General features: G+C 51.5%; 1 protein-coding gene across 2 annotated transcripts in view; it reads left to right on the top strand.

Moving 5' to 3' along the window:
- The window catches only part of XRN2 (5'-3' exoribonuclease 2), a 372,302-nt gene that overhangs the window by 250,813 nt on the left and 96,133 nt on the right, over positions 1 to 25,356 (top strand). For both annotated transcript variants that reach the window (XM_078649322.1, XM_078649323.1), the window contains exon 24: positions 6,145 to 6,201. In XM_078649322.1, coding sequence (XP_078505448.1) covers positions 6,145 to 6,201 — 57 coding nt within the window. The remainder of the gene's footprint in view (positions 1 to 6,144; positions 6,202 to 25,356) is intronic.

The raw sequence follows: 25,356 nt of genomic DNA, 5'->3' as shown, positions 1-25,356 counted from the left end.
ACATCCACCACCACCACTTTCACCACATCCACCACCACCACATCCACCACATCCACCACCTCCACCACATCCACCCCCACATCCACCACCATCACCACCACATCCACCACATCCACCCCCACATTCACCATCACCACCACATCCACCACCATACCCCCCAGATCCACCACCACCACATCTATATGTGTGTGGCTCTGTGTGTGTGTGTGTAGGTGCAAATGCAATGTTCTTGGATTTTCGTCACAATAAAATACACTGAACATAATCTTCACAAGTTATTTAAAAACGTTTAAGCTATTGCCATTATAAATTACAATAACTTTTATTTAAGTATTAATTATTTACAAAATTAAAAGCCATTGATATTTGTAATATCAATACATCTAAGTCACGTAAATACAACACACATTGCATTACAAATGCTATAGGTGTCACATTTGCAAAAGTTAAAACTATTGACATTTTAACTGACAGCTATTTATTTTGCTACTTTCAAAACCAACACATAAATAAAAAAAGTGTCATTTACAATACCAATAGCTCAAATTTTCCTAATGCGAGACCTATTGCATTTCCAATGCTTGTTGTTGTTTCCTTCTCACCACCACATAAAGGCAATCCCATATCAAAGTCTGGAATTGCAAGGTGGATCGTCAAATGTATACAAATTTGCTATCGCAAAGCAAAACGTACACTTTCTATTCCTCCTAAAGCCCATTCCACTAGCAAAATAGGGGCTTCCATGGCTTTTTTAGGAAACATTCCCTTAAATATCTGCGAAGCAGCTACATGGTCTACACCGCACATATTCACAAAACACGATTGTGTAGATGTGCAAGCAAAATAACAAGCTAGTGTGGGCCAGGCTGTACTCAAAACACTATTTCAGACTACTGCAACAGATACTGGTGGCTGCCGCTAAAGGGACAGTACTGCTATGCAATCTATGCATAGTGTGATCTGCAGCTCATATGCCTCGAACGTAAAATGATACTTACCAGTATGCATCTGTTCTTTGCATGTAGAGCTGCAGATTCACACATGCCCACCCACCTCCCCGGCTGCCTTTATCTGTTCCAGTATTATCTTAATTAGATACAACTTACATGGACATCTTTCTGTTCCTCACAAAACTCCATTTCCCTTCTTGGCGAAAAAACAATCTGAAGATGGAGTCGATGCCCATGTGCACTATTGTCCAAAGGAAGAGTCCTCTATCTTGTGACTTCCAAAGACATGTTCCAAGACAATAAAAAACTGCAAACATCCAGCCAGGCCCAACACCAGATGGCGATCTATGCATAGTGTGTGAATCTGCAGCTCTACATACCAACAACAGATGCATACTGGTAAGTAGCATTTTCCATACAGGAGGCGTGTTGCACTGCCAGGCCGGACACCCTTTAAGGGTGACCAAGCTTGAAGTGAACACTAATTTAGAAATTCTGCGATCTCATGTGTGGTGGAATTAGGAACTCTGGGACAGGGTGATGCCCACTCCCTAAAGGTAGTGCTCATCCAAGGGGTGTACTGACCCCAGGGGTTACTAACCCACTGGCATCTATCACCTCACTCCCCTCTGCACCCCTAAATTGAGTATTTAGCAGGCCCCCTGATACCAGGACATCAGATTTCGATGGGCACAAAAGAAGTGGACAAAAGACTGCTGTCATGAGAGCCGAGGAGCAGGACTTATTTGGCGCCAGCCTGCCTGGTGCACCCGACCCTCATGGAGCAAATGACTCGTCCTGCTGCCGTGCAGACTCAAAGAAGCCCAGAGGGTTGCCAGTGCTTCCCCTGTTGTCAGAGACCTCCCCCTTCGAGTAGATGAGCTACTCCCCTACAGCCGCGGTCACCAAAGAAGCAAGACCCAGTTCACAGACCTGTCGCTCACTGGGACTGCTGATTCAGCAGCTGCCCAGGAAGAGGTAGCTGTGCTCCTACAGGTCAGAACAGTCATCCCTCCAAGTGTGGGGACGGCAGGACTGATCGTAGCCACATAACACCAATACCTTGGGTGCTGGACCCCTTGCAGCAACCAAGGCTTGTCTCCAGAACACACACAAACGCTGAGGAAAACAGGCCTACATGTCTGCTCACTTCAGAGACAGTGAGGACCATGAAGAGTGTCCTAACTGTTCTTTTTGGCCCCTTCTGCACAAACCGAAGAACGAGTGAATCTGCGACTGTCGCCACCTCACGCCTCAAAGCGCCTCTGCACCGGCATCCCAGAGACAGAGTTCAAAGGAGGTGAGTGTGCCAATGGGGTCCCAAGACCCACAATAGCCAAGCCCATTAATGGGTCTGGCCAGACTGGACTTCCAGTTGCCGCCTTCAGCTTCTTTCTGCAGGCCCCTCTCCAACCGCAAGAGACTCTAGCACCGAACCCACCGCCAAGACGCGTTGACTCACCTAAAGCAACCACAGCCTGAGAAGTGGGCCAAAGATGTCCCCATGTGCCCAAGCATCTCCAGGGTCACCCCCGTGGGTTCCCCCAGACTGGTCCCCTAGTCCCAACTTGCACCCTCTTTACAGCCGGACCGCTCCCCATTGAAGTTAATGGGACTCCAGACACTGTGGCATACCTCTGCACCCGGGTTGCCCCAGAGGCGACCTTTTAAGTGCCTGAATGCAGTACATGTTTTTCCCCATAGGATAACATTGTTGCATCCAAAAATTGCTGTCTCAACTTGAAAATTGCAAAAATTCTGAACTCAAAGTACTTACCTTATTCCGATCTTGGTATCTAATTTCCTATAAAAGTAGGTGTTTTTTTTAATTGGTGTCAGATTTCTTTGTGTCTCTCACTTACTGCCTTTGTGTGTGCGCTATAAATACTTTGTGCGGCCCTCTGATATGCCGAACAGCTCGCTCACTCTACCACAAAAGAGCATTTGGGATGTCTTTTGTGCTTCTGTAATTCCTTTGGGGTTTGTCTGGACTCTTCATATTGTGTACTTCTTTCTGGTCAACTGTATAAACAGCCTGCTTCCTAAAACTATATGAACTGAATGAACAAACATTGTAGGGATAATTATTTTCTTATACTAACTACAACAAAAGAGCAAACTATTCCCATTTTGTGTGAGACAGTTAACCTTCTGTGCAATGTCCTTCCCTTTGCCATAAATTCATCTCAAGGTTTCTCAGTTGCATTTTGGTAGTGCTTATTCATTTAAGTTTTGGCCCAATATGTTGGTTTATGGCTAGTATCTTCCCTCTACAAGGCTCAGCAGATTTCCCACACTGCCATACGAAATCGACCTGAGACCCAGATGACGCCTAGTTATACATGAAGATCTCCTCCATTGCTTTTTCCTAGATCATTTCCAGAGTCGGGCCTGGTCTACTCTCTTGTCTTAATTTGTATCCTGCTTCACAATCTTCCACTCTTGAAGTTTTGATGCAGTCTCCTGAATTTCTCTTGCTAAGCTCTCTGAATCAGCCTCCTCTTTGTTTATTGTATGAGGCACAATATCATTCCACATCTTTTAAATGGGAGGTGTCTGACAAGTAGTCCAGCCTATATTTTGTAAAAAATGGGCTGTTGATTCATATTCTTTCTGGCAGAAGGGGTATGTATGGCAGAGGCTGATGCTCTCGTCGATCAACCTGCACTTGGTAGCTTTCAAAATTGTGGAAACATTTGCTACCTTAGTCAGTATTGTAAGTATTTCGTAGCGGGTACAATAGTTTTAAGAACAATTAGACATCCACTCCCCAAGGTATCCTTGAAAAATGTGCGTCTATCTTTTCTTGCAAAGCTGATTTCATAATGCTCTTTTGCTCTTTGCACAGATTCATTGAGTGAATTTAAAGGGTAATTTTAGTTGTAATGAAACCATTTTTTTTTCTTTACTTTTTTGAGAAATTTTGCATTCCTTCAGAGACCCCTCTTTTAAGGGGCTTTTGCGCTTTTTTCATTTTACATAAAATCCCACACTGCCATCAGTGCGGGTTTAATGTGCTGAGAAGCTTGGTACCAAACTTGTCAGTCTTCAGTGTAGCCATTATGGTGCTGTGGAATTCGTAATGACAACATCCCAGCACCATATACTCTTAATGACATCACTGTACTTACAGTGCCCAGTAATTTCCCTGGGCACAGGGCTCAGCTAGAGTGGTGATTGATATATGCCAGGGCAGTGTGTTTGTGGGCATGGCACACAGGGAAGTGTGTTATGTCGACTTTGTTTAGTTCTGCACCAAGACACTCAGCCTGCAAAGGCAGTGTGTGTGTGTGTCAGGGTTCAGGGCCCCTAGGGGTGGCACAATAAGTGCTGCAACCCTTGGGGGTCTTCTCTGGTCACAATGCCCTGGGTACCATTTACCAGGGGCTGACATGTGGCCAGAGATGCCAATTGGGTTTTGTTTTCAACACCGTTTTAAGGAAGGAACACAGGCCCTGGGTACCTGATTGGCAGGAGCCCAGGGCACAGTCAAAGTGCATCAGAACTCTTAGGGAACAAAGGGGTGGGGGTTACTGCAACAGAAACCCAATTCACACCTTGGAGTCAACTTCTTTGTCCTGGGTGCAAGAGTGAGAAAGCTTGGCCCTCCAGGGCTCCTCTTGTCACAGACAGCAGGTCCAGTTTTCTTCTCCTTTTACACAGTCTTCCAAGTAGATGCCTTGAGGTGCCAAATTTATGCCTGGCACCATCTAGTGGGTGGGGGTGACTCCTGGGCAGTCTAAACAATGGGGTCAAAGTTCCCAGGGCAACCCTACCCATTTTGCCAGCATTTCCTGTTTGCCGTACTGTAAACAATACCACAGCGCCCCTCGCTCTCAAAATTCAAGATTGGGTAAACCCTTTTCACTTTTGCAGCCTGTGTGCCCTCCCAGCAATCTGGCCATGATAATGAGCAGTTGTCCTCTGTTGCTACTCAAAACCAGTTCTAGGGGTGCCTTTCCTCTTACTGTTTGGTTCTAGCCTGGTTATGGGGACAAAAGGTAGGGCTCTTCAGATGTCACCTAACATTTGTTTGACAGATGGGCCCCTTTGAAGTTAACTGAGTTCCTGGGCCCACCCCAACCGGTCTTCGTCTCTGGGAAGAAAGCACCTCCCCACGCAATCATCCGTGCTCTGGGAGTAGTTTTCACATTTCCCACTAATTCAGGTCCAGTACAGGCTTGCCTGTTGCTGCAGAACTCATGCACATTAGCCTCCAGCAGCATCAGGCAGGGAAAAGTTACCTTTTCAAAAGTTATATTTCCATTGGATCCAATACAAAATCTGACTTACCATTCAAATTTATATTATTAAATATAAAAACAAGTATTTGATTGGACTGTTCCTATGTACCAGTTACAGCCAGACCAGCAGCAATGTCTTGTTGGGCATAGTCACTGGAGAAGCATGCCATTACTTAATTTCACATGTTCCACTTTTAAAAATCATGCATCCTACCTTGTGGACAGCAAGGTGTTCTTGGGCGTGATTTATTTTAAAAATGTTATCCAATTTTTCTACCTGTCAAAGGTTGACTGGTCTGGGCTGCAGGGTTCAAGCTGCAGCTGCCAACGTGCACAGGATAGGCCCAAAGCAATGCTTTCACTGCTTCCATAGTGGACGTAGATGTCAATAGGCGCTGCAGACCACAGGTGGCATTTAACTTTCCATGCCAAGGAAATATTATTTCTGCACCATATAATCTGGCCTTAAAGGAAAGGTAAATGTGGCAATCTGGTTGTAAAACACTTTTAAAATGCATGCTTTAGGGGGTCACAGTACGTACACTGGACATTGTATATCCGCACCACAGTGTGAGAGTTCAAGATTACCAGCAGTTGAGCCCCCCCACCCCCAAAGTTGAAAAAGTGCCAGTGACCTCCCAAAAAGGATGTCTTTGTAACCATTCATCTGTCTGCTATGGAGATGGGTTCTGATTAGAAAGCAGCTTTTTTCCTAAAGGCCAAGGTCTTGATATGCAATATAAAGATAATCACTTTTTTGCGTTGTGCTTGCTTTGCAGCTTTATCCTGCAGTTTACCTTTGACACTGCCATTGCGGTTTCAGATCATTGAGGTGTGATATAGATTTGTCATCATGCTTAACAATACATTTTCTGTACTGTCATAACTCTCTCAAGCAGCTTATGTGATCTGTGCTGGAATAACATGTTTTTTTTATTTTTTTTTATTAGGGCCGTATTTTCACCTGTTCCCATGTTGAGGGATCTGACTCAGAACTCCGCAATAAGGTATGTGGATACCTACTTATTTTTATTAAAATGTCTGCCTGCTCATGTTTATGTAAATTAGGGCGAGCCCTTGCAGCGAGTCATTATACATGGGGTACTTTGTTTTTTTAAACCTATTTTATTGGCATATAGTTAATATACAATTCATGTCAAGACAATTACATACCCATAGGGTTTATGCTATTCTCGTCCTCTCTTCTGCTCCTTCTGCTCGTTGCTAGTTCGCAAGAAAGAAATCATTGCATTATGCTCTTCTCTAACCCCACTCCCTCTTCCTTGTCCCAACAACCCCTCCAACTGTCCCCCTCCCCCCTGCAGTGCTGTCTCTCGGGTAGATCCTCCCCAGCTCAAGCGCCTTCCTCCCTTGTTCCAGCCTGAGCACATTATCCTGTTCTTGACTGCCTCCCAGCCTGCCTCAACTTCTCCAAAGGCATGTGTGGCCTATCTTTCTCCTTGTCCGTAACTTCCTCGTAGCCCCTCATTGTCCTCCCCGGGTAAGGTGGTCCTGTTTCGATAGTCGCTCGGCTGTGGAAGTGCCTGAAGCCCTATCGCTCCGCATGCCCTCCACCAATGCCTCCCGGGCTCTAGCCCTTTCTACACTTCCTATCCCTTGCTGTGCATTCAGCATCTGGACCCTGCTTTCACACCCCGCCCACATCACCAGCTTCCGTTTCCTTCCACTCACGCTGGGACCATTCGCTTTTTTCCAGTTAAGAGTTATTTCTCGTTTCGCAAGTACAAAGGTGAGGTCCTGAAACCTGTCAGTAGTCTTAGCTGTGTGTGTGAACAATCCCAGTAGGGCATGCTCTGCCGTGCAAGGAATTACCCTCCCCGTGATACTAGCAGTCACATGTCACCTCCTACCAGTACTGTTAGAAGTGCAGCTCCACAGCATGTGGAGGTAAGTCACTCCCACTGTTGCACATAGCGCGCATTGGGCTTCCGATCTGCAAAGTACCTATTAATGCATTCCGGGGTTAGGTATGCACAGTGGAATGTGTAAAAGCTAATCCCGTTTAAAGCGTGCATTCCTGGAGACCTTCGCTGCCCGTACCCCAATGTCGCCTCACACCCCCTTGACTGTTCTAGAGTAGGAAGTGCCCTTGTGGGATACCCCAGTCCGTGCGAAAGTTCTCGTAGGAGAGCAACTCCCCATCATGGTAGAGATCTCCTATCTTAGTGGCCCCTGCCTGTACCCATTCCTCTAACCCATGCCATTGACCCCCATGTGGAAGAGCTCCCAGCAACGTCCTCGCCATTTGCGGTGTGTATGGCGTCTTGTTTTGGTCTTCTGGAGGCATCTGCTCCGGCACTTTCAGATCACTGTGTTCTGCACTAGTGACCTGGCGTGGCCCAACTGTCCCAAACGGTGTGCGGAACACTGCCATTTTGTCTGAGGTGGAAGCAGTATCCCCCCTCTCCAGATCGAGACCATCTGCCACCCACTGGGTAAATCGCTGCAGCTGTCCTGCCAAATAGTAAGTTTCCATATCTGGCATTGCCAGGCCTCCCTCTGCCTGAGGTAGTTTGTGTCCCACATCGCCAAATGGAACGAACTACCTACTGCCCTCCGACTCACAGAATGCCACCTGGCATTTAGGAAACAGCTAAAATCTTTCCTCTTCCCCCATCCAGAATAATCTTACTGGGCTCATACTCACGTCACATGCACATTAGCAATCATAGCGCCGTGATATCCTACCCTGGATGATTGTTTGCGCTTTACAAGAAATTAAATTATATTAAACTAAGGGCTACTAGTCTCCGGCCCGCTGCCCATATGAAGGACGACAGGCAGGAGTCCAGCTTCCTAAACAATGTTGCAGAGATGCACACTGGTAGTGTTGTGAAATAATATTGTAACAGGGGGAAGGGCCACCATATTAAGTAGAGAAACTTGACCCATCACAGAGTGGAAGTTTCCTCCAGAAAGCCATGTTGTCTTTGAGTGACCGCCCCGCTCTCTCAATGTTCCCCTCCTTCACGTCCGCCATGTTGTAAAATGTGTACCCCCACATTACAGAAGCACTGTGATTCCCATCTGAGGTCCCAGAGCTCCTCCGGTGGAGGCACGTATGCCATCAAAGGGAACAGGTTGGATTTTTGCCAATTTACTCTAAGGCCCGAAAGGGAACCATACTCATCCATCATCCTCCGTGCCCCAGCAGCTCCTAACCCGCATGCCGCAAGAATAGCAGAATGTTCGAGGCATGTGGGCTGCTGAATCTATCTATAGCATAGATCGCCGCCTAGTGTTGGGTCCGGATGATTGCACATTGTTGTCCTGGAAAAGTCTTCGAAGTATCACGAGATAGGTGGCTCCTCCCCTGGACTACAGTGCGCATGGGCATCGACTCCATCCCCAGATTGTGTTTTTTCCGCCATTGGGTTCGGATGCATATTCGATATCTCCAGTTCGGAATCGATATAAACTTTCCTTAAGGCCCGAAGGCCTTTTCATTTAGCGTCGGTATTGTCTTGCGTTCGGTGCCCAGCTCCGTTCCGGCTCAGTTCCCGAGTCGGATATCCAGAGGAGTCGCGTGGCTCTTCGAAGCTCGAGGCCCAGTCATCGCAACCAGACTTTCGACGACACATCATGGAACGGAGCCCGTTCAAGAGCTGTCCCGTGTGCAACTCAAAGTATCCCCACATCGACGTCCACCCGGTGTGCAACAAGTGCCTGTCGCCGGATCACGAAGCCAACTGTATGGCTTGTTCCCGTTTTCGCTCCAAGAAGACGATTCGACTTCGGCGCGTGGCGCGCCTGGAGGCCCAGCAGTCGGCCCCGGCACCGGTGGACCTTTTCGAGAGGGAAGAAGCAGACGAGCAAGAAGATCGAGAACCGATTTCAACTCCAGCGGTGGAGATCGACTATAACTACGACGCAGACGTCGAAGTGCTCTATACAGAAGAAGTCGTCGACTAGGTAGGAGACGACAATGAGGCCTATGGGGCCACGGAAGATAGCTCGGGAGAAGAGCTATGCCCCGTTCGTACGATCACTAAGGCTCAGGTCGAGGGATCGCCACATGGCCTTACCCAAGATCTTCCACCTGAATCCACGGCCTCGCATACGGGCCCGGCTACGGACACTTATACGGAGCCGCCGTTGGTCAAACCGAAACCGAAAGTGAAGGCTTCGGTGTCGACTAAAGTGATAGACACGCCATCGAAACAGAAGACGTCTGTCGCTCCGGTCGCCTCCTCGTCTTCCGACATGTCGGGGCAGCCGAAGAAGGTTGTCGACCAGGTGAAGTCGCACAAGGGCGTCGAGCCGAAGACTGGGGCACCAAAAACCATTGTCAAGGCCGCCGACCCGAAACCGTCGGCGCCAAAGGCCGTCGTCACGGAAGGATGCGGCGCACCGAAAGGGGCTGATCCTGCACATCGGCTGGAGAAAGCCAAGACATCGGCGCTAGAGTCTGCACATGCTGGTGGACCGAGAACGTCTGTCGGGTCGACGAAACCGTCCGCATCCTTCACAAAGCAGGTGTCTGACTCATTGCAACGCATCAGGAACAAGGCTTCCGCGGTCGATCCGAAGGATACTTCCACCCCGAAGCAAGCTGCCAAGATGCCAAAGTCCTCGGCGCCACTCTTGTTCACGCTGCCGCCGAAGGTGGCGCCGAAGGCGTTTGCGCCCAGATCGGTCGAAGAAGCGCCCATGAAGGTGTCTACAGGGTCGGAGCCTTCCCAGCCACTTGTTGGCTCGAAGCATCGACAACCCCTGATGGAGGAGCAGTCGGAACATTTTATCGACGCCGACACCGGGAAACTTACCCTCTATAAGAGAAAGATCACACTGGCACAGCCTATGGAGTCCTACACTATTCCTTTGAAGCGCAAAAAGCCTTCTACGGATTCCCCAGTTCTGGTTGAGCCAATCAATCCTCGGACTCGAACCATTTCTCTACCCTCACCCCCTTATTCAGACGTGGACGCTGGGGAAGGGCATGATGAAGAGTAAAACTTCCCTGCCGACACTGATCCTGAGGATAACCAGGACTCATGGGCAGATGCAGGGGACCCAGGGGATCTGCAAACTGCCCCGGACACTCAGGTGTACAATGTCAAAACCTCTCCTACTGAGGATTCGGCAGCATTTAATGCTCTAATTGAGAGGGCAGCTAAAAACCACGACGTCCCGCTGCATGCTGACCCCATTGAAGTGGACTTCCTGTTTGATACCTTTTCCACCTCTGAAAAGACTGTCAAGACTCTCCCTATGCTGAAGGGAGTTCTGAAACATGCTGCAGACATTTTTAAAGAACCCACTCGTGCCAGGGTTATCAACCCTAGGATTGAAAAGAAGTATAAGCCGGCACCTGGCGACCCTACCTACATCAAGGGCCAGTTGCCGTTGGACTCTCTGGTTGTTTCTAATGCCCGGAAGAGGGCGAATTCACAAACCACGGGTGATGCTCCTCCCCCTGACAAAGAATCTAAAGTGCTAGAAGCATCAGGGAAGAGGGTGGCGGCCCAGGCGGCCAATATCTGGCGTATTTCCAACACTCAGGCACTCTTGGCCAGATATGACAGGGCACACTATGATACACTAGAGACCCTGTTACAACACTTGCCAGATCAGTATAAAGAGGCAGCAGAGATGCTCATTCAGGAAGGGAAGCTCATTTCAAACGCTTCTATTAAATGTGCACTGGACGTAGCGGACACCGCGGCCAGAGCCATTAACACAAGTGTGATGTTGCGACGTCAGGCCTGGCTCAGGATCTCCGGGTTCAAACCGGAGATACAAACCACCATCCTCAATCAGCCTGTGAACCCTGATCGATTATTTGGCCCTGAGGTGGATACCACCCTGGAAAAAATAAAGAGATACAGAGACTGCAAAGTCCATGGGGGCTCTCCAGTCCCAGCAGTTCAGGGGCAGCACTTTTCGTCTCTCAAGTAATAGAGGTGTTTCCAGAGGCCAGATGTCCCAGCAAACACAGTACACTAAAGGTGGGGCGCAGTCCTCTTACAACAAGCAGAGTAGAGGAGGCTATCGGGGCTACAGCACCAAGGGCAGAGGTCGTGGAAACAACTCCCGCTCCTCCACCACCAACAAACAGTGATGCCATGTCACTACCCCACCGACCATACAACACCTGTCGGGGGGGAGACTTCAGCAGTTCCTGCCAGTCTGGAAATCCATCACCACAGACAGGTGGGTCAAAACTTATCCAGTACGGTTATCGTCTGGAGTTAACATCCACTCCACCCAACATACCACCAAAACACCGTCCTATGTCCACAGAGCAGTTGCACTTATTGCAGCAGGAGGTACTTGTCATGCTGCAAAAAGGGGCAATCGAGCTCGTGCTGGTGGAGGAAGAAGGCACAGGAGTGTACTCCCTGTACTTCTTAATCCCAAAAAAGGACCCATTCTGGACCTCAGACCCCTGAACCAGTACATTCTATCAGAACACTTTCACATGCTAATGCTGCAGCAGGTTCTTCCGTTGCTCAATCAGGGAGACTTCCTCGCAACCTTGGATCTGAAAGATGCATATATATTTTCACATTCCACTACATCCCTCACACAGAAAATACCTCAGATTCACCATTCAGAATCAGCATTATCAATTCAAGGGCCTCCCTTTCGGGGTGACCACAGCGCCCAGGGTCTTCACAAAATGCCTGGCGACAGTGGCTGCGCACCTCAGGAGGCAGAACGTTCACGTATACCCTTATCTGGACGACTGGCTTGTCCAAGCAAAGTCGGCCCAGCAGTGCGCTGCCAACATGTCCCACACCATTCACCTTCTTCACGATCTGGGATTCTCACTAAATTATCCGAAGTCGCACCTTCAGCCAGCCCATGTGCGGCAGTATCTGGGCGTGACTATAGATACTCTGGCAGCCACGACTCAGCCCACTTCTGTAAGGATCGACAGCATTCAGTCGCTAATCCAGAAGTTCAGACCGCAACACTCGCTTCCAGCAAGAGTGTTCATGCAGTTGATAGGCATGATGGCCTCCTGCATCTTCATAGTCCCGCACGCGAGACTACATATGCGTCCGCTCGGCGCACCAGTGGACACAGGCTCAAGGGCAGTTGAACGACCTAGTGTTGGTGACCGGTCGGGCATACAGCTCTCTGCATTGGTGGACTCCACACAACCTTTGCAAGGGCCGACCGTTCCAGGAGCCTGTGCCACAGATTATCCTGACGGACGCATCTCTCCAGGGATGGGGAGCTCATGTACTCCACTACACAGCGCAGGGACTATGGACGACATAGCAACAGAAGATGCACATCAACTACCTAGAGCTAATGGCAATCTTCATGGCGATGAAGGCGTTCAAGGTACATCTGTGCAACAAAGTCGTGTTGATCCGGACGGACAACATGACGGCCATGTACTACATCCAAAAGCAGGGAGGCACACACTCCAGTTGTCTCATCTGGCTCGGAGCATGTGGAAGTGGGCCATTCAGAGGAACATCTTCCTCATGGCGGAGCACCTCCCTGGGCAAAGACCATCAGATGGCGGATCTGCTCAGCAGGTACAGCCACCAGATGCACGAGTGGGAGATACACCCATCAGTACTCCGCCCGTACTTCCAGCAGTGGGGTCATCCAGAGATAGACCTGTTTGCCACAAGGGAAAACGCAAAATGCCAAAGCTTTGCCGCCAGGTTCCCTCACCCACAGTCGCAAGGCAATGCGATATGGATGAACTGGTCAGGCAGATTTGCGTACGCTTTTCCCCCAGCACCTCTCATACCGCTGGTGGCACGAAAGCTAAAGCAACACTCGATGACACTCATCCTGGTTGCTCCAACGTGGGAACGCCAACCATGGTACACCACGTTTCTAGAACTCTCCGTGGTACCGCATCAAAGGCTGCACCTCACACCCAGACATTTGACGCAGAGCCATGGCGACATTCTGCACCCAGATCTGCAACCGCTCAACCTGGCGATCTGGCTCCTGAAGTCTTAGAATTTGGCTACCTTAACTTGCCTCCCGACTGCATAGATATCATACGGGAGGCGAGGAAGCCCACCACCAGAGCTTGCTATGCAGCAAAATGGAAAGGGTTTGTCATTTACTGTACAGAACACGCCATAACCCGCTGGATGCATCTACTCACAGCATCATTTGTTATCTGTTACATATTTACAAATGCAATCTAGCATATACTTCCATTCGGATACACTTATCCGCCATAGTGGCTTATCTCCAGAACAGGCAGCATCTCTCGGTTTTCAGAGTGCCTGCCATTAAAGCTTTCCTAGAGGGACCGAAACGGGTCATTCCTCCCAGGACCCCGCCAGCTCCTGTATGGAACCTTAATGTGGTCCTCACCAGGCTGATGGGCCCACCTTTTGAGCCTCTGCATTCATGCGAGGTTCAGTTCTTAACATGGAAAGTGGCTTTCCTAATAGCCATTACGTCTCTGCGACGTGTTAGTGAGCTCCAGGCGCTCCCCGTACAAGAGCCATTCATACAAATTCACTCTAACAGGGTGGTGCTGCGCACTAACCCTAAATTTCTTCCTAAGGTGGTTTCACAATTCCATGTCAATCAGACTATTGAACTGCCTGTGTTCTTTCAAAACCGAGATAGTGGCCGAAAGAATGCTCCACACTCTGGACGTCAAATGAGCTTTGATGTACTACATCGATAGGACCAAAGATTTTAGGAAGACGACAAAACTCTGTTGCCTTTTCTGCCCAACAATAAGGCAACCACATTTCCAAAGCAGGTATAGCCAGATGGATCGTTAAGTGTATTCAGATTTGCTATCAGAAGGCTAAGCGCACTTTAACGGTCCCCCCCAGAGCCCACTCCACACGCAAGTTGGGGGCCTCCATGGCTTTCCTTGGTAATATCCCTTTGGAAGACATTTGTAGAGCAGCCACATGGTCTACCCCACACATTTACTAAACACTACTGTGTAGATGTGCACTCCAAGCAGCAGGCAGCTGTAGGGCAGGCTGTTCTAAAGACACTTTTTCAAACGTCTGCAGCTGGCACAGGCGGCCGCCGATAATGGAGGGACTGCTATATATTCTATGCTATAGATATGAATTCAGCAGCCCACATGCCTCGAACTGAATATGCTACTTACCAGTATGCATCTGTTCTTGGCATGTAGGGCTGCTGACATTCATATCGCCCACCCTCCTCCCCGGCACCTGTAGCGGCTGCAGAATTTACACTTCCTCTTAGCATGGTCATCGCTCACACTGTTACACTCCATCTTCGCCACTATGGCTAAAAACAATCTGGGGATGGAGTCGATGCCCATGCGCACTGTAGTCCAGGGGAGGAGCCACCTATCTCGTGATACTTCGAAGACTCTTCCAGGACAACAATGTGCAATCATCCGGACCCAACACTAGGCGGCTATCTATGCTATAGATATGAATGTCAGCAGCCCTACATGCCAAGAACAGATGCATACTGGTAAGTAGCATATTCAATCCACGTACAATGCTATGGCATGTCTCCGCTCCCCCAGGGTAAGCCTCCTCCGACCTCGCCACACAAGCCAAAGGCTCCATCGCCAAGGCAAAGAGCAGGGGAGAGAGGGGACACCCCTGACGCGTGCCCCTCGCCACCCGGTATTGTTCAGAGATAGTGCTCCCCGTGCACACCCTCGCCACAGGATCGGTATACAACAACTGTACCCAGCATAGGAACCTACCATACATCATCCCCTAATTACGGCCTTAAAGGCCTCCCACTCTGTCCCCCTAGAGTCCGTGGTCTGAGGGTTGTCCTCAAAGTACGTGTTGATCTGGGCCCTGATCTCGTGCAGGAACACCTTGTCCTCCAATGCCTCTGGTTTAAGGCGCCATGTAGGGATTGGTTGTTGTTGGGACCCCCAGCGCAATCTCATAAGTAACGGAGATATGGTCAGAGACCGTTCTGGTGAGATATTCCGTACCCCACAATTGGACGTGTACGTCCGGAGAGCACAAAGTGTCCAACCGTACATGCAAATCATGTACCTGTGAGTGATGGGAATATTCCCGATCTACTGGGTGTGTGCATCTCCATGTGTCCACCAGCATCCACTGTAATTGCCAGTCCCTAAACGCCCTGGCCACCCTATGTGCCGGAGAGCCCCTAAGAGGCGGGTGCGAGCGGTCAAGAGCCAGATCTGCAATGCAATTGAAATCCCCCCCATAACGACCGGTCCCGTCAGATACGGCGCCAGGGTCCTTGACAGTCGTTCTAGGAATAGTACCTGGTCCAGATTCGGACCATAAATATTGATAAACGTGATGTCCTGGCCGTCTAGTCACCCCGTGACCACTATGTACCGTCCACCTTGTGCCCAGTGTGTCGAAAGGGGAACCCTGCCCTGATCCAGATGAGTCCCCCCTGGCATATGCGGAGTAGGAAGTATAGTACGCCTGCCTGCGCCATCTACGGTGTAGTGCTGCCCCCTTCTCTGCTAGTGTGCGCTTCTTGCAGCATCACTATGTGAATCCCTCTTTTGCTGAAATGTGAGATGTTATAGCGCTTATGCATGGACATTCCAAGAAATGAGATAATAGGTTGTGTTAGCCAGCATCACAAAATGATCTTGCTACCCCCAGCTGGCCCCCGTACCCAGGCCTATCGATCATTCGTCCCTGTGGATCTGTAGACAATAGTGCCCCCAACTGTGAACAAGTAAACTTCACCAACTCTCCCTCTCAAGGACAAGTGTGATTCTCCCCCATTCAAACTGCCCTCAGGCATGGTAACAGACAAATGACTAACGTTCAGGTGGTAGCTAGGTGAACGTTTGGAGGGAAGACTCCCCCCACCCCACCACCCCCATTCCTCAGTGAGCTCTCCTGCCGCCCTCTATAGGCCCCAACGGCTCTCAGTGTAACTGCAGGCTACCATCTCCCCTACTAGGCAGGCTGCCCAGCATGCAAGTGATGACCATGACTGTTTCAGAATAAGCCGTCTGCCGGTCTAGGGGTCACTTCCGGCAGTGTCTGCCTGATGTCCCCCATAGTAGCTGAGCTGGTATCGGAGTCTGATTCTCTTTGATCCTCCCGTGACTGTGACTGTGAGGGTTCTCCCCTCGGACTCTATGCGCTCAGGGAGGCTATGGCCACCACAGCCCTCTCCCTGTCTCGCCGTACTTCATCTTGTGTCGGGTGGCCTTTGATTGGCCGCCCTTTCACGAGGGATCGTGCATGGTCCTGCTTTCGCTAATCTCTGCCATTGGGTCTCCTGTCTTTCCGCCCCCGTTTCTCTATCCAATACCACACCTTGCGGAGAGTTGAAGAACTTGGTCTCCCCCACATGTACTATCTGCAGCCTGGCCAGGAATACTGTAGGAAGGTAGATCCCTGACTATGGTTGCCCCCAACTTTTTGCCTGGTGTTTTGCTGGTTTTCTGACTTAGTTGACCTGGGGCCCTGCTATTCAGGACCCCAGGCCTACTGCTCTCTCTGTAAAATGGATTCCATGTACCTTAGGTACATATCTAAATTGGATACTGAGTCACCTTACCAGTCCCTGTACAGTGTACCTTAGGTACCCAGGGCATAGGTGTACCCAGGGCCTACCAGGGGCTGCAGCATGTATTATGCCACCCCTGGCTGGCCATCCAAATCTGACACAACTGGCTGCTTGACAGCTGGGGCAAGGTGGTGTAATCACCCTTTGCTTTAGATATAGTATACCTATATCTAACCCTAAAAATGGTCACACAGATCTCCTATCAGTCACTCCTATGGCAGGCCTTAACAATCCTGAAGGCAGAGTGCTTGGAATCGTGTGAGATGGTGCTCTGGCATGAGCTGAGCCTGTCTGCGGCTTTCGGGATCCATCCCTTAGCCGTTTCCATGATATCGCATACCATATACTCTTAAGTGCATTATAATCCTCGCGGTTATATGCCAACTCTGGTATCGCTTTATCAAAACATGTCGAGTAAGGTGTCATATGAATTGGAATACTAACCCCATGCCAATTCTGGCGACGGGGTTAGCATTCCACCCTACTAGAGGGACACGACATGTATGTAACCAGTAACCCCGGTTAAAGTCAGACATAGCCTCAGCTCCACAAAATGGATGCTGCCACCGAGACACAAGTCTGCCCTCCTGCTGCTGGGAGTCCTCCCAGAGCAGGAGATAAGGACAAAGGGTTTCCTGCCAGGGGCGGTGCCAGCACCGTCCCAGACAGGATTTTGTGTATCCTAGGTAGGCAGGGCTTCAGAGGAAGGTGACTGCACGTGGCACCCCGGTGCTCACTGTGCATAGGCTGGCTTGAACCAGTTCCAGGGACACTCCAGACCCTGTGCTGGGGAAAAGCCCGCCAAGGAAGTGGGTGTAACCACCCCCCTCCTGGTCCCACCCATAGGGCAGGACTTAGTCGCGTGCCAGCCCCCTTTTCCCAGATAAAGGTAGGAGCAGGCCCCCTTCCAAATTAGATCATCTTTGAATCCTGAAACTACTTTCTACGAAAGGAACTCAAGACTTCTTCCTAAGATTTCTCCCTTGTGGCTAAGTAGTAGTCACCCTGCATCCGCAGGCACCATCGCAAGAACACTGCGGTCTACTGCAAGTCCTTCCTCCGGAATCCGACTGCCCAGCTCGACGAGAACCGGCTTCCCTGGCACCTCTGACCTCTACCCACCTCTACAGCCCAGCTGAGAACCGTGGGTGCGACGAGACCTCGAGGGACCGGCCATCTGCAAGACTGCACGACTTCTGCACAGCAAGCCCGCCGAGTAATTTCCTGGTGAGTGCTTTGGGGTCCGAGAAGCCCCGACCCTGAGCAGCTCCAGCACCGAAGTGCAGCCTCCCAGCATCTCCACGATCTGCGTGGGGCCCTTCTGCTTTTTGCTGCTCACCGCGTTGTTTGGCTACTAGCCCGCTGGCTTGTGGCCTTCTGAACGACGCCCGACGACATCACTGCTGCTGGTCTGGTTGCTCCAGACTGGCCCTTGCTCCCTTCCCGAAGAGAAGCACCCCGGACCCTCCTGGTCCACTCCAGACGCCATTTTGAGTCCACCGCGTGGGCTTGAATTAGCCAAGGCTTGTTGCCCAATCCTGGTTAACTTCGACGCCGACAGCTTCATCCATCGTGGGACAGCTCGCCTCTCCATCCTGGTCGCCGACAACGCCTCCTGGTCCGTGAGATCTGCAGAGCCAGCGTCGCCCACTCACCTAGTCGAGGTGACTACCATCCGGTGCCCTCCTGGTGCCCACTGACTACTGGCTAGTAGTCACGAACTTGGTCCCCTCTGCTTTCAGGTGTCATCCATCTTCCAGATCCAGGCTTGGATCAACTCGAACTATCTTCAACTGGTCGCCTGCCAGCATCTTTCTTCCAGGCTCCTGGTCCGGCAACGAGGATTCCCGACGTCTTTTGAGACCTATGCAGCTGCAGCCCCTGGGCTAGGTAACTTTGGCACTTAGGTGTCCCAGCATAGCCTCACTATCCAAGGGTCAGGATCCACTGTCGTTTTCTCCCTACCAGGTCGGGTTCGCCCGTGAACACTAACTTTAGCGTTACTAGCTTCCATAGACTTTGTCCCGCATCCCGCGTGAGAGTGCACACTCTGCACCCGAGTCCCCTAGGTCTCCTAGAAGTAATCTAACGATTCCCTAGTCAAGTCCTAGCGATTCCAAAGCCTATTAGTACTGTACTTACCTGCTAGTAATTTCGCATTCCACTTTTAAAGTATATGGTTTTTCGTGCCCCTCGGGCGTTTGTGTATACCGTGCTAACTTAAGTATTTTCGGAAGAGTTTTGTTGTGTGCTTAGCACCCTGTCCTCAAAGAGTACAGGGTTGTTGTGATTCTAATAAATACACTGTTTATTTTCATAACACTTGTGTGGTGTCCTTTCACTGGGTGTTCAAGGGGTAATGTGATGGTAAAACAGCTGGCTTAACACGCCCTCTAGAGTCTTAGCCTTAGACTGCTCGTATCCATGCTACTAGGATAGCTGGTCTATAAGGTTGACTTACAACCAATCATCAATAAGGGTTGTTTGGACTGATATATAGTGATCACTAGAATAGTGAACACTGCACATCAGGCCAACTTCTCACAAATACCATTGAGTACGACACTTCAATTTGACATAGCTTACTTTTAGCGTAACAAACGACGCATGCTGCCTCGCCCTGGAGAAGTCTGGGAAGATATTCCCCCACTATTCTTAATCTTTAGGAGGCCCTTAATGCGTGCCCTGCTCAACACGTGGTCTGGCTTTATAGAACAGGAGGCAATCCACCACCGGCCGGGGCGGTCACCCTGGCGGAGGTGCCTGCGCCGGGACCCTGAGTTTCTCCTACTGCAGGCACGACATGCTTTCTTACAACATTCGGTGCGCCATGCACGCTTTTCCTTTCCAAGCTGCCCGGGTACAATGGTGGTCGAGTCTATGAAATGCAATAGGTTTCGCATTTACAAGAGTTTGAGCTGTTAGCCTTGTAAATGACATTGCCTTTTATTTGTGTTAATCAAAACAGATGAATAACAGGCATTGTTATTTACAAAGCCAATAGCTTAAACTCTAGTAAATTCAAGACAATTGCATTGCAAATGCTTTTTAAAGCTTGTTGTAAAGTGACATTGTAGCTGCGTACAATTTGGGTAATGGCTAGGCTGTATTTTTTTTCTTGCCTCTTTCACAAATACAAACCAAATGCATGACACAACTAATGTTAGTAAAAAAAATAATCTATATATATATACACACACACATATACATGTCTGAGATTGTTGCATTAGTGTTTTTTTTATTTTAAAATTTGTATTGCAATTCTAAGGTGGCCATGTATAGGTGATGTTTAGAAAGAACAATGGTTCAGGGTTGGCCTCAATGGGTCCAGAGCAAGAAAGTAACAAGCATTTTCAATGCAATGGTTTCGCCTTTTGAAAAGTTTAAGCTATTGGCATTGTAAATGACAAAATTTGTATTTATGTATTGGTTTTGAAAACAGATAAATAAATGACATTGTCATTTACAATGCCAATAGTTTAATATCTGGCAAATGCCACACAAACACACAGACCCACACACAGTAACAGTGACCAAGTGGTCTCACTAGTGGTGTGACACCTTGAGCCAGTTCACCTAGAGAAAGGAGCACACACAGACCTTCACTTCACATAGACCGGGGCACACGCAGACCTCCACTTCACAGAGAGAGGGGCACACTCAGACCTCCACTTCACAGAGACAGGGGCACACGCAGACCTTCACATCGAGACCGGGACACACACAGACCTTCACATCGAGACCGGGACACACGCAGACCGGCACACGCAGACCTTCACATCGAGACCGGGACACACGCAGACCTTCACATCGAGACCGGGAGGCACGCAGACCTTCACATCGAGACCGGGACGCACGCAGACCTTCACATCGAGACCGGGACGCACGCAGACCTTCACATCGAGACGGACACACGCAGACCGGCACACGCAGACCTTCACATCGAGACGGACACACGCAGACCGGCACACGCAGACCTTCACATCGAGACAGGGACACACGCAGACCGGCACACGCAGACCTTCACATCGAGACAGGGACGCACGCAGACCTTTACATCGAGACAGGGACGCACGCAGACCTTTACATCGAGACAGGGACGCACGCATACCTTCACATTGAGACCGGGACGCACGCAGACCTTCACATCGAGACGGACACACGCAGACCGGCACACGCAGACCTTCACATCGAGACAGGGACACACGCAGACCGGCACACACAGACCTTCATATCGAGACAGGGACGCACGCAGACCTTCACATCGAGACAGGGACGCACGCAGACCTTCACATCGAGACCGGGACGCACGCAGACCTTCACATCGAGACCGGGACGCACGCAGACCTTCACATCGAGACCGGGACGCACGCAGACCTTCACATCGAGACCGGGACGCACGCAGACCTTCACATTGAGACCGGGACGCACGCAGACCTTCACATCGAGACCGGGACGCACGCAGACCTTCACATCGAGACCGGGACGCACGCAGACCTTCACATTGAGACCGGGACGCACGCAGTCCTTCACATCGAGACCGGGACGCACGCAGACCTTCACATCGAGACCGGGACGCACGCAGACCTTCACATCGAGACCGGGACGCACGCAGACCTTCACATCGAGACCGGGACGCACGCAGACCTTCACATCGAGACCGGGACGCACGCAGACCTTCACATCGAGACCGGGACGCACGCAGACCTTCACATCGAGACCGGGACGCACGCAGACCTTCACATCGAGACCGGGACGCACGCAGACCTTCACATCGAGACCGGGACGCACGCAGACCTTCACATCGAGACCGGGACGCACGCAGACCTTCACATCGAGACCGGGACGCACGCAGACCTTCACATCGAGACCGGGACACACGCAGACCGGCACACGCAGACCTTCACCTCGAGACCGGGACGCACGCAGACCTTCACCTCGAGACCGGGACGCACGCAGACCTTCACCTCGAGACCGGGACGCACGCAGACCTTCACCTCGAGACCGGGACGCACGCAGACCTTCACCTCGAGACCGGGACGCACGCAGACCTTCACCTCGAGACCGGGACGCACGCAGACCTTCACATCGAGACCGGGACGCACGCAGACCTTCACATCGAGACCGGGACGCACGCAGACCTTCACATCGAGACCGGGACGCACGCAGACCTTCACATCGAGACCGGGACGCACGCAGACCTTCACATCGAGACCGGGACGCACGCAGACCTTCACATCGAGACCGGGACGCACGCAGACCTTCACATCGAGACCGGGACGCACGCAGACCTTCACATCGAGACCGGGACGCACGCAGACCTTCACATCGAGACGGGGACACACGCAGACCGGCACACGCAGACCTTCACATCGAGACAGGGACGCACGCAGACCTTCACATCGAGACAGGGACGCACGCAGAGCTTCACATCGAGACAGGGACGCACGCAGAGCTTCACATCGAGACAGGGACGCACGCAGAGCTTCACATCGAGACAGGGACGCACGCAGACCTTCACATCGAGACAGGGACGCACGCAGACCTTCACATCGAGACAGGGACGCACGCAGAGCTTCACATCGAGACAGGGACGCACGCAGACCTTCACATCGAGACAGGGACGCACGCAGACCTTCACATCGAGACAGGGACGCACGCAGACCTTCACATCGAGACAGGGACGCACGCAGACCTTCACATCGAGACAGGGACGCACGCAGACCTTCACATCGAGACCGGGACGCACGCAGACCTTCACATCGAGACCGGGACGCACGCAGACCTTCACATCGAGACCGGGACGCACGCAGACCTTCACATCGAGACCGGGACGCACGCAGACCTTCACATCGAGACCTTCACATCGAGACAGGGACACACGCAGACCAGCACACGCAGACCTTCACATCGAGACAGGGACGCACGCAGACCTTTACATCGAGACAGGGACGCACGCATACCTTCACATTGAGACCGGGACGCACGCAGACCTTCACATCGAGACGGACACACGCAGACCGGCACACGCAGACCTTCACATCGAGACAGGGACACACGCAGACCGGCACACACAGACCTTCACATCGAGACCGGGACGCACGCAGACCTTCACATCGAGACCGGGACGCACGCAGACCTTCACATCGAGACCGGGACGCACGCAGACCTTCACATCGAGACCGGGACGCACGCAGACCTTCACATCGAGACCGGGACGCACGCAGACCTTCACATCGAGACCGGGACGCACGCAGACCTTCACATCGAGACGGACACGCAGACCGGCACACGCAGACCTTCACATCGAGACAGGGACACACGCAGACCAGCACACGCAGACCTTCACATCGAGACAGGGACGCACGCAGACCTTTACATCGAGACAGGGACGCACGCATACCTTCACATTGAGACCGGGACGCACGCAGACCTTCACATCGAGACGGACACACGCAGACCGGCACACGCAGACCTTCACATCGAGACAGGGACACACGCAGACCGGCACACACAGACCTTCACATCGAGACCGGGACGCACGCAGACCTTCACATCGAGACCGGGACGCACGCAGACCTTCACATCGAGACCGGGACGCACGCAGACCTTCACATCGAGACCGGGACGCACGCAGACCTTCACATCGAGACGCACGCAGACCTTCACATCGAGACGCACGCAGACCTTCACATCGAGACGCACGCAGACCTTCACATCGAGACGCACGCAGACCTTCACATCGAGACGCACGCAGACCTTCACATCGAGACGCACGCAGACCTTCACATCGAGACGCACGCAGACCTTCACATCGAGACGCACGCAGACCTTCACATCGAGACGCACGCAGACCTTCACATCGAGACGCACGCAGACCTTCACATCGAGACGCACGCAGACCTTCACATCGAGACGCACGCAGACCTTCACATCGAGACGCACGCAGACCTTCACATCGAGACGCACGCAGACCTTCACATCGAGACGCACGCAGACCTTCACATCGAGACGCACGCAGACCTTCACATCGAGACGCACGCAGACCTTCACATCGAGACGCACGCAGACCTTCACATCGAGACGCACGCAGACCTTCACATCGAGACGCACGCAGACCTTCACATTGAGACGCACGCAGACCTTCACATTGAGACGCACGCAGACCTTCACATTGAGACGCACGCAGACCTTCACATTGAGACGCACGCAGACCTTCACATTGAGACGCACGCAGACCTTCACATTGAGACGCACGCAGACCTTCACATTGAGACGCACGCAGACCTTCACATTGAGACGCACGCAGACCTTCACATTGAGACGCACGCAGACCTTCACATTGAGACGCACGCAGACCTTCACATTGAGACGCACGCAGACCTTCACATCGAGACGCACGCAGACCTTCACATCGGGACGCACGCAGACCTTCACACCGAGACCGGGACGCACGCAGACATTCACATCGAGACCGGGACGCACGCAGACATTCACATCGAGACCGGATTACATGCAGACCTACTCTTCAGATAGTAGTGTGTTGGCGCCTCTGAGCACTCGTCTAACTCCTTCACAAACCCAGCTACAGACTTAATGGAGATTGCTGCAAGCACAGCACCGAAACCAGGCAATAAGGCATCTCGGGATTTGGAGTGTTAATTAACTGGGGCGTTCAGGAGATAGGGGGTGGGGAGGGGCAGCAGTAAGACAGGAAGAGGAGGATGGCGGAGAGCCAGTAAGGGCCGGGGCGCCGCCGGTGGACAGAACCGAACCTTCCCAGTCTGGAGACGGACCGGACAGCGAGGGGCCGGGGCTGCCAGCAGCAGAGACCTAGCAGAAGCGCAGGCTCCCTCGCTGCCCGGGGCAGACACTCCCGGAAGGGAGTCTGGTCGCCAACTTCTGTGTGAGGAAACCCACTTCCAGAAGTGGCAGGACTCCGCTTCCTCCTTGGAAGAACACGTGTGTGCGAAGAGGGACCAAAGTGCGTCCGTGTCTGCCACAAAGGGGACACGGTGAGCCTGGAAGACAGGCACCCAAGAGGCCATGTACAAAACACAGCAATTCCTCCACGGCGAGCCTGGAAGACAGGCAGGCGCAGGCAGCCAAGAGCCATGTACAAAACACAGGGACGGGCACACGGACAGCGGGAGGGGGGGTGGGAACGGACAGCAGGAGGGGGGCCGGGAATGGGCACACAGAGGCAAAGACGCAATGGCAAAGACGGCAACTTCAATCTCGCAGCCCACTCCTGCAAAAGACTTTTCGAAACTGACCAAAACATGACGACAAAAAAAAAGCAACCGCCCACCGCTGCATGAAGCACGAAAATGGGCGGGATGAGTAAAAATCATGGGAACGCCCACGAATCTGCTCCGGCCATGATGGGCAGATCTCTGTTCCAATGGCTAGCCTCCATTTATAGAGCTAGCCAATGGAACAGAGGGGCGGGACATAAGCACACATACTCTAAACATAAGATTTCGCCTGCGCGAAAGGCTGCTTGCGCAGCTTTCGACAGGCAAAACCTAAAAATCCCTTAGGGGACAGTGGGAATTCAATTTATACAATGGAAGGGGGTTCCTGTTGTAAGGGTCGACGGCGTTTCGATCTTTTAGGTACTTAAGATCATCTTCAGGACATGTAGTGCTCACTACATGCCCTGAATATGA

This window comes from Lissotriton helveticus, chromosome 6 (genome assembly GCF_964261635.1).
Source record: "Lissotriton helveticus chromosome 6, aLisHel1.1, whole genome shotgun sequence".
Classification (NCBI taxonomy): Eukaryota; Metazoa; Chordata; class Amphibia; order Caudata; family Salamandridae; genus Lissotriton; species Lissotriton helveticus.
Note: the sequence above shows the minus strand (reverse complement) of the source record. Positions and strands in the feature narration are given on the sequence as shown.